Source organism: Dromiciops gliroides, chromosome 1, assembly GCF_019393635.1.
Source record: "Dromiciops gliroides isolate mDroGli1 chromosome 1, mDroGli1.pri, whole genome shotgun sequence".
Classification (NCBI taxonomy): domain Eukaryota; kingdom Metazoa; phylum Chordata; class Mammalia; order Microbiotheria; family Microbiotheriidae; genus Dromiciops; species Dromiciops gliroides.
This window is the reverse complement of record NC_057861.1, coordinates 72,192,278-72,201,903: the sequence shown is the minus strand read 5'-3', so window position 1 is coordinate 72,201,903 and position 9,626 is coordinate 72,192,278. Positions and strand designations below refer to the sequence as shown.

At 44.0% G+C, this 9,626-nt stretch overlaps 1 protein-coding gene across 2 annotated transcripts in view; it reads left to right on the top strand.

Annotated features, from left to right (window-relative positions):
- Positions 1 to 4,542: 4,542 nt before the first annotated feature.
- The window catches only part of LDLR (low density lipoprotein receptor), a 44,606-nt gene continuing 39,522 nt past the window's right edge, over positions 4,543 to 9,626 (top strand). For both annotated transcript variants that reach the window (XM_043970849.1, XM_043970838.1), the window contains exon 1: positions 4,543 to 4,771. In XM_043970849.1, the coding sequence (XP_043826784.1) occupies positions 4,690 to 4,771 (82 nt within the window). In that variant the 5' untranslated portion in view covers positions 4,543 to 4,689. The remainder of the gene's footprint in view (positions 4,772 to 9,626) is intronic.

Genomic DNA, 9,626 nt, shown 5'->3' with positions numbered 1-9,626 from the left:
TTTTTACCTCTTTTTGTAATTTTCCTTGGTATTCTAGATCTTTTGTTTTTTCAAATGTCATTATTCTATCAAGTTCTATAAGTATCCCCTTGGTAATTTGATTACTATAGCATCAAAAGTATAAATTAACTTTGGCAGTATTTTCATTTTTATTATATTGGCATGGCCTAGCCATAAGCACTGAATATTCCTCCAGCTATTTAAGTTGTTCTTTATTTCTTTAAGGAGCACTTTGTAATTTAATATAAACAATTCTTTTGTGTACTTTAGTAGATCTGTTCGAGATATTTTATGCATTTTGTGTTATTTGAAATGGGATTTCCCTTTCTATTACTGCTTCTTGGATTTTGTTGTTATTATATTGAAATGCAATTGAATTTTTTTTTTCTGAGGCAACGAGGGTTAGATGACTTGCCCAGGGTCACACAACTAGTAAGTATTAAGTGCCTGAGACCGAATTTAAACTCAGGCCCAGTGCTTTATCCACTGCACCGACTAGTAGCCACCCCCCCCCCCAAATGCAACTGGTTTTTGAGAGTTTATTTTGTAGCCTGCTGAAGATTTGCTGAAGATAATCTTAATTAGTATCTTTGATTTTTTTTTCCTAGGATTTTCCAAGTATCATGCCATCAGCCAATTGCTATAGTTCTTTATCTATCTTTATGCCTTTCTTTCTTTTGTCTTATTTCTTTTGTAAACATTTTTAGAACTTTATCAAATAATAGTGGGGAACAATATGACTAGTGTGGAAATAAGTTTAACATGACTGTAATGTATAACCTATATCAGATTGCTTGCTGGCTTTGGGAGGGGGAGGGAAGGGAGGAAGAAAAATTTGGAACTCAAAATCTTTTAAAAACAAATGTTGAAGGGGCGTAGTGGATAGAGCACTGGCCTTGGATTCAGGAGGACCTGAGTTCAAATCCAGCCTCAGACACTTGACATTAGCTGTGTGACCCTAGGCAAGTCACTTAACTCCCGTTGCCCCACAAAAAACCCCAAAAAACAAAACAAACAAAAAAACCCCCAAATGTTGAAAACTATCTTTATATGTAACTGGAAAAAATAAAACACTTAAGATTGGAGGAAAAAAGACTGATTATTAATGATAAGTACACCACTGGGGAGTGTGTGTATGTGATATGAGCTATATAGTTTTGGAAGCAGATAATGCAGGGGGTAGCCAGGTGGCTCAGTGAATAAAGCACTGGCCCTGGATTCAGGAGGACCTGAGTTCAAATCCAGGCTCAGACACTTGACACAGACCCTGGGAAAGTCACTTAACCCTCATTGCCCCACAACAACAACAACAAGAAAACAAACAAAAAAATAAATAAATAACTCCAGGACTATGAAGTAAACAGATTGAGAACCACTGGTATGGGGACTTAAATTACTTTTTATAATCATATTATAAGATAAGATCACATTGATCCTTTGAACTTGGATAGTGCTTTGTGATAAAGTGTTTTCACAACGGTAATCTTGCTTAGACATCAAGAGATCAAATCCTAGGAATTTAAAGCTGGGAGGAACCTTCAAGGTTATCTGGTCCAATCCCCTGTCGATAAAACAGACCCTCAAAGTGGTGTCAGTCCCAAATCACTAAGAAGTAAAGCTGGGATTTGAGGCAAGTCTTCTGATCGCATAGACAAAATCTAGTACTCTTGGTGCTATACTGAAATTTTATGAGGTAAGGAAGGACAGATTTTACCAATATGCAGAGAGGTTGTGACTTACTCAAGGTCACACATCATGACACATCATGTATTCAGGTCGTGGAGTTCCAAGTATCTCTCAGGTCCCTGTACTATCAGCTTCTATACTTTCCTTTTTACCACATGAAAGCAACATTTTTAGCTTTAGTTTTAATTTAATTTAATTTTTTATTCTCAACAAGAACCAAGTAAAACAGAAAAGCATATGAAACTGCACATTTCCATCACATACAGCTTGCTTTTAAATCAACATTTAATTTTCAAATTATCCTGCTTGTGTCTTCTTTCTATTTTTTTCTGTTCATTTAAAAAAATGCTACAGGACTAAAATATTCTAACTTTTCATTATAAGTGGATAAAGCAGGGGCAGCTTAGGTGGCACAGTGGATAAAGCACCAGTCCTGGATTCAGGAGGACCTGAGTTCAAATGTGGCCTCAAGCACTTGATACTTACTAGCTGTGTGATCCTGGGCAAGTCACTTAACCCTCATTGCCCCGACAAAAAACAAACAAACAAACAAAAAATAAGTGGATAAAGCACCAACGGTAGTTAAAGATGCTCATTTGAATAAACATGTGCAATGTGCTGTCAAAAATGATGTGAGGGGAGATTTGTTATTTTGCAAACCTATTAATAGCAATGCTACAACAAGGGAATTTTTTTCAATTTAATTGGTAGATTTTCAAATGAAAATGATGTAAGATGATTGTATTGGACTTGGCAATGAACGAACTCAACCAATGTCAGAATAAAATACAGGTTTATAAACACAAAAAATGCTTCAGGGACTCTCTTTTCTTTATCTTTTTTGGCAACCCTAACACTGTGCCCTCTTCTTCCTTCCAAATCCTTGACATTGAGGGGAAAAAGAAATAATAAAATAATACCCCCCCCAACAGAGCCTTTCCACTTTTCTTCCATTTTTTCTTAACTTGACTTTTGCACAAAGGCAAAGAAGAAGCAGCAATCCCAAAGACAGTGAATCTACACTGTAACTACTTTGCCTCAAATTTGCCATTACTTTTCATTCATCTGAAAAGAAAATACTAAATGCCCACTGTGTGTTAAGCATTGCATTAAATGCCAGGGGAGGTCCAAAACTTAAATGAGACAAGGTCGCTGGTTTCATGGAGTTTGAAGTCATTAGAGGGTTAGGACACTAGCAAAAAGAGCCATAATCCACAGGATTGTGATGAGTACCACAGGGCAATGTGGAAGGAGGTGCTCTGAGAGGCCCAAGGGGGAGGGAGGATCACGCTCTAGGCTTACATTTCTTTTTTTTTTTTTTTGTCCTGAGATGCTTGTTAAGTGACATAAATGAAATCAAAACCACTTTTATGAGTGGGGTAGTTCTGGGCATACAGAGTAAAAGGGAGGAAGAGCTGAATGAATCTTAACTCATCTTGAGGAATCAACCTCACCTCTTTATTGTTTGCCGTTTATGGAAATAGAGACCAAAATGCCCTCTATTACTAACCTCTTTCTCCAGTCTACAGGAAGAAAGGGTGTTCATGAGTTAGCTTGTGGCAGTCCATTCAATTCAACAAACATTTACTTACCATGGCCCATTTAATGTTTGCTGTCCGCCCTTCTTTCAGTTAGCGGAACTCCAGGATCCATTCTGGTTCCTGGAGAAGTCTAAAGGAATTTCAGGGCTTTGGCGAAGGCGCTCAGCATTTGCACCCTTAAGTGTGTTCCTTTTGGCAACAAGATTAGCCCTAATTAATAATTGTTACTTTCAACTCAACAAACAGCTCTAGTTTAGTTAGCATAGTGCTTGGCACACAGTAAGAGCTTAATCAATGCTTATTGTCTGCCAGCCTCGAGAGATCTTTGCCAGATCTGGATCTAGGTTCTCCCTGGGCCCCTCTGATTTATTAAGCAGCAGCTGCCTGCTAAATCCCAGGGACTATTCTGGGCCGCTCGGGAGGGATACAAGACAAAAAGGTGAGAGTCCTTGACCTCTTAGAGTTTACCTTCTGGGGAGTGAAGTGAGGTGAGGTGAGGCTGTAGGTGACTAGACTTGTTTTAAATAAGCACTAGGGTAGCCTTGGACAAACATTCTATGGGGAAAGCCAGATAATGGGAGTAGGGGGTTGCTTTTTGTTTTGATTTCATTTGGGAAACTACCCTTCTCGATCTCCCACTTTACCTGCGGTCTTCACTTATTGGGAGGAGAAAGTATTTAGCTCTGAACTCCAGCTCCTGCTGAGGAGTGGGGATGACATTTGTTTTGTTTTGGTTTTTAGTTTTTGGTTTTTGAAGGGTGCGGCTTTTCTCATAATGCTTTCAAACCTGGAGGTCGGAGACCATTCAACACGCTTGTGTCATATGGAAAATAGGAAAAGCCCTCATTGCTTCATAGGTGTGATTGTTTGGCTTAAATACTCCACAGATCGGAATTCCGAAGGCCATGGAGTGTGTCATTGTGAGGATCAGGGCCAGTCATGACCTGTAGCCATTTAGTGGCTGTTGGGCATTCATTAAGAGCCCAGGGGAGACAGAAGAAATGATTGCAGTATTTAAGCATAGATGCTGATGTCCTTTTTCGAGTATGTGGGTAGCGGTAGCTAGGAACTGCGAGAGACAAATTAGGAAACGTTTCAGGGACTTGTTTCCCTGGGCTCAGGAAGAACTGCCAGGGGGCTCTGGGAAATTTTTGTTCAGCTGCAGTCAGGCTTTCATGGGTTAAAGAGGGTGCCTATGTCACATCATGCGTTGGAAACTCCTCCTCTTTCTGTGAGGTGAAGATTTTTGAAAATCACCCCACATTAAACTCCTCCCCCTCATCGAAGCCGCACATTGAAATTCTGCAAATAACTCCTGCCTCCCAAGCATTTCCCATACGGACGTGCTAAGTCACGCCTGGGTTTCCTCGGAAAATTTAAAGTCCAGTTAGAACCAACTGTTGGCATCAGACACAATAGAAGCAGGGGGAAAGAAAGCAAGCCAAAAGGGGGAAAAAGAAGCATGAGAGGCGTAAGAGCTTTAGATGTATTGCTGAGTTCGGGGCTCTTTGTCATTCTGATTCTACCTACTGCAACGAAAGCAGGTAAGGTTTTTTGGTTTGTTTGTTTTGAGGGTGCCCCCCCCTCTATTGAATGGGACTTGGAATGTTCTGACGGGTTTATTGATTAGAGGGGGGATCCGTTAATTAATATAACATTACTATTATGCCTATGAATCCAGTGGCTTAGGCTGTTGCTCTCACAGTCGCTGAGAAACGGATCTTAACCATTTCTCTTTACTAGAAAGTGTTAGGAGAATCCATTAGATGGGAGCCAGTTACTTGCTTTTCAGTTGGACCAGCGCTTTGGGTAAGCTTCTGCCGTGTGCCAAGGCTCCAGCTGGAGATGCGAAGATAAACCAGCCACAATAGTTAAAAGGCATTATCCTAGTGGTGGAAATCGTGATTTATCTAGTAGTGGTCATTACCACGGGCGGATGGTTTAGATACAGCTGGATGCTATCAGAATAAAGTTTTCCTGCAATTCATGGTTTGCTGTAAGCCGGTTGGAAATGGAAGGAGGGGGTCAGGGGTGGGATTTGTACTAGTCACCACCATGCGGAGCCACGGTTCTCATTCGCTGAGATGGGCTGTAGTTCTGCCCGCTGGAGATCATTAACCCTGCAGTTTCCAGAAAGGAGAGGTTTCTCGGCGCCCTTCCTTCTCCCTCGCGTTTCCATTCATTTTTTCTTGGCGGCCTTTCATTCTGCCGAAACCAGCGAGAGGGAGGCGTCCCCAAAGCCCGTAGCAGAACGCCATCCTCACCGTCACTTGGACGTCGTTTGCTCATTCATTTGCCAGATGGAGGGGAAACGGGGTCTAGTTGCTGTTATTGCCGCGGATGCAGCCGGCGGATGCTAGAATCAAGGGAATAAAGACTAGGTGGTCCCGGGGAAGCGCCCAAGTGGAATGTGAAGGGGGAGGACGGCGGAGCAGGGAGTTGTAAATTCGAGGTTCGTTTCGGCCTTTGCCACTGATGGGCTGGGGTGCCCTCTGGAAAGCCTTCAGGCCAGCTGGAACGGGAGCCAGATAACCCGGGTTCACATTCACCGGGAATGCTCACGCTCCCCTTGGGACTTTAGCTAACATACTTAACCTCCCTGTGCCTCAGTTTCCTCAGCCGCTTTTAAGGTCAAAATTCTCTGGGGTTCAATTTCCTCTTGTGTAAAAGTGGGGGGAGGGTTGGGTTACATCGGTGACCTCGGGGGTCTGACATTCCATCTTGTAAGACTTTTTCTTTTTGGGTCCGCCCCTTTCTTAGAAAACTTCATGCTCCTCCTCTCCTCCCGCCCGGGGGTGCAATCCCTTGGGGCGGGCCCGGCGTGGGAGGCGGCGGCGGGACGTGCCCGGTGGCCGCCCCATTCCAGGGGAAGAATCGTGGCCTCTCCCCCAAGTCTGGTTCTGCCCTGGCTGACGGGCCCCCGGGGTCCTCCTCCAGCCCTGGCCTGAGGCCTTCGGAGTTCCTCCCCCAGCGGGCTTTCCGGCTTTTAGGTCGCTGGACTCAGCCACCGCAGCCCCAGGTCAAGCTGGCCTCCAGGGCTTCCGGGCCCCGACCTTCAGCTTCCTCGGTCCCCCTACCCGCCCCGCGCTGTGTCGGTGGGGGGAAGGGTGGGGCCTTTCTCATTGGATGCCTTTAGAACTGGCGATCCTCGAGCCACTCCCCTTGACCAATGGGGGCCAGGGACTGCGGGAGGGGAGTCTGTTATCCCTCGTGGCACCTCCCAAGGCTCGCGCCGGTCCGGACCTCCGGGAAGTCTCAGGGAGGGGTGGAGGGGAGGGATGCGGGGTGAGTTTCCTGCCTTTTCTTCCTCTGATCCTGACCTCTTGGGCGCCTGCCCTTCTGATTCCAACCTGGAGAGACCGAAACCCTCAAATGCTGCCCCCTTCAGATTGGTCATAAGGTTCCAAGTTTAAAGGGATCGTGGAATATTCCCTTTCTACCGTTCCAATTCCATTCTACATTATTAAGCATCTATCATGTGAGAGTTAGTGGTAGGCATTGGGGATACAGATGGGGAAACTGAGACCCAGGGAGAGGAAGAGGGCTCGGCAAACTCGCACGTAAGAGTCAGAACCCAAATCCAGGTCTCGTGTCTGGCAGACCAAGTCTCTCAGTCTTTGCCAGCCCTTAGACCATAAGCCACTTTATGGCCCCTGCGGGTAATTTCCTTTTTTTTTTTTTTTTTTTTTTGCGGGGCAATGGGGGTTAAATGACTTGCCCAGGGTCACACAGCTAGTAAGTGTCAAGTGTCTGAGGCCGGATTTGAACTCAGGTACTCCTGAAATCCAGGGCCGGTGCTTTATCCACCTGCGCCACCTAGCCGCCCCTGGGTAATTTCCTTTTAAGGACAAAGGATTACACCTTTTAAATCCCCCCCTTAAAAGTCAGGATTTCCTAGGGCCAGTATCTGCGAGTCCCAGTGTTCCAATACGTCCAGCCCGGTGGCTTCAGCAAACACTTTGTCCTTTGTGAATGCCGAGAGCCCAGACAGTTTACAGAGGTTTTTGTTTTTTTTTTTAAAGTGAGGCAATTGGTGTTAAGTGACTCGCCCAGGGTCACAGAGCTAGTAAGTGTTAAGTGTCTGAGGTCGAATTTGAACCCAGGTCCCTCCTGACTCCAGGGCCGGTGCTCTATCCACTGCGCCACCTAGCTGCCCCAGTTTACAGAGTTTTTAAAACTTATTCGTCGTTGCAGAGTCTGAAAATACTAGGTTCAACTTGAAGCTTCTTGTTTTTCTTCCCCATCGAAACAAAATTAAATGCAATAATGGTAGTCCCTAGCTCTATAAGATTAAAGGCTTGTCAAACCTGAAGGACCTTTCATACCTGCCCTGGAGATTTCTGACTTATTTTGAGAAGGTGATCTGCACCTGTTGGTCACAGGTAACAACAGGAAATCTGGGGTGTTTAAATAACACAGCCAGATACTTAGTTCAAGCCCCTTTCCTTCAGTTGCATTTTAAAAGTGTGGTAATGGTTTTAAGGGCTTTTGAGGGATGACAATAATAATAATAGTCTTAATAGTTAAGTGATTCTCTTCCTACTCTTGGCCACCTGAGTTTATAAAAAGATTAAAGCCTGTGAAGGAAGCAAATACCTCTCGGTTTTGTTGTTGTTGCTGTTGTTTTTAAGTAAATTCTGGGCTCTTAATTTAAAAAAAAAAAAAAAGGTTGGTTTTGTGGGTATGACAGAACCCTCACTGATATCTAAGATTTCAGTTGTGACCAGTCTGACTGGACTGGCAATCCACTATTAGGCCTTTATTACTATACTAAATGGTATCTATACCTACCTAGTTGTTATGGGGAGGGACTGTTGTTGGTCCAGAAAGTCATATTGACTTCTACTAAGTAAACCCTCTATGAGGGGAGGGACTCCATCTTACTGTCTTTGGGCCCCAACAGGCCGGGTACCTTGTTAGATTTAGAGCTGAAAAGGACCTTAGTCCAACCCCCTAATTTTACAGGTGAGGAAACAGATTAAATAACTGCCTAAGGACACACAGATAATAGTAATAGCTCACTAAAGATAAGTTTAAATAGGACAGATAACCATATCTTACCTCCTTTGTTCAGCACAGCTCTGCAGGGTGCATTGCAGTAAGGAGCTGAGGGAAGATTTGAACCCAGGTTTCCTGATTTCTGAGACAATGAATGTGGGAGAGTGAGATTGTTGGACATTGTTATATACTTTGTGACTAAGGACTTGTGAAGAAGAGTCACAACCAACTAGGCTTTGGAAAATCTTCTGAGAGCAGATATTAGTTTATCATCAGCTGTTTATTACCTTGTCTTATCCTGCCGGTTTTTGTTTCTTGTGGCAGGGCCCATTGCCTGTCCTTTAATCTCTTCTTTCATGTAGATGACCCATAAGGATAACCAATACTTTGTGTAGAAGTGGCAGTCCTGGGCATTTCTGTGGAAATTCAGTGAGTGCCCATCCATATTGGACATGAAAATGGTTTTCTCCATCAAAAGCCTCTAATGAGTATTTTTTGTATTTATTGTTTAGTATTCAGCTAAATCCCTTCACAGGTCACCTACACCTAGGGAAATTAGAGACTTGTCAGTTAAGCCATAGATCTCTTCTAAAAATATGATTGTAAAAATCCAACACTAATTTTAGGGTGTGTCTGTCCTCCATGCCCCCCCCCCCCCGCAGAGATTAGACTAAAGTATAATTGGTTTTCATCGTTGGCCTTCTAGAACATTCCCTAGTGGCCCCCATGTAGCCTGAGGCCCTCTGAAATCCATCCAGAATGTACATTAAGCTTGCTAATAGCCTCTCTCTGTCAGGTGAGTTGACAGTTGCTAAGAGATTGTGGAAGTAAGCATTTAGTGGGGCAGTGACATTGATGACCAGATTCTGAGAACTAAGAGGGTTGGGGGGTGGGGAAGGGAGAGGGGCAAAAGGAGAGGGTCGGGGAGGAGGGAGAAAGAGAGCAGGAAGAGAAGTCAGAGAGAGACAGAGACAAAAAGATTGATGCTAGGCAAGGCCCGAGACTCAAAACTTCCTCTTCAGAACGTTTTGCGAAACCTGAGAATTAGTTTGGAAGTTGCCCATTGGTGGTGGGGAATGGATTAGACTTGTGACTTCACTGGTTTAGGGTGTCCTAGATGAAGGCATTGCCCTCCATTGGCAGCTGCTGCATACCACTTTGGGGTCTCATAGAATACCAGGAAGTCCAGTGATTTGCCTTGAGCACACAGGCAGTGTAAGTCAGAAGGCGTGCTTGAAACCAGGTCTGGTTCACTGTATGTTTAGGAAAGGAAATTAAAACCTCTTAATTTGCTTTGGTGAGGGTGGTGGTGCTGGAAGAGGAAAAATCATAGAAAGCAGCTACCGCTTCATTTGCATGGGGGCAAAAAAAAGCAGAAATTGAGTTGCTTTTTGTTTTTTT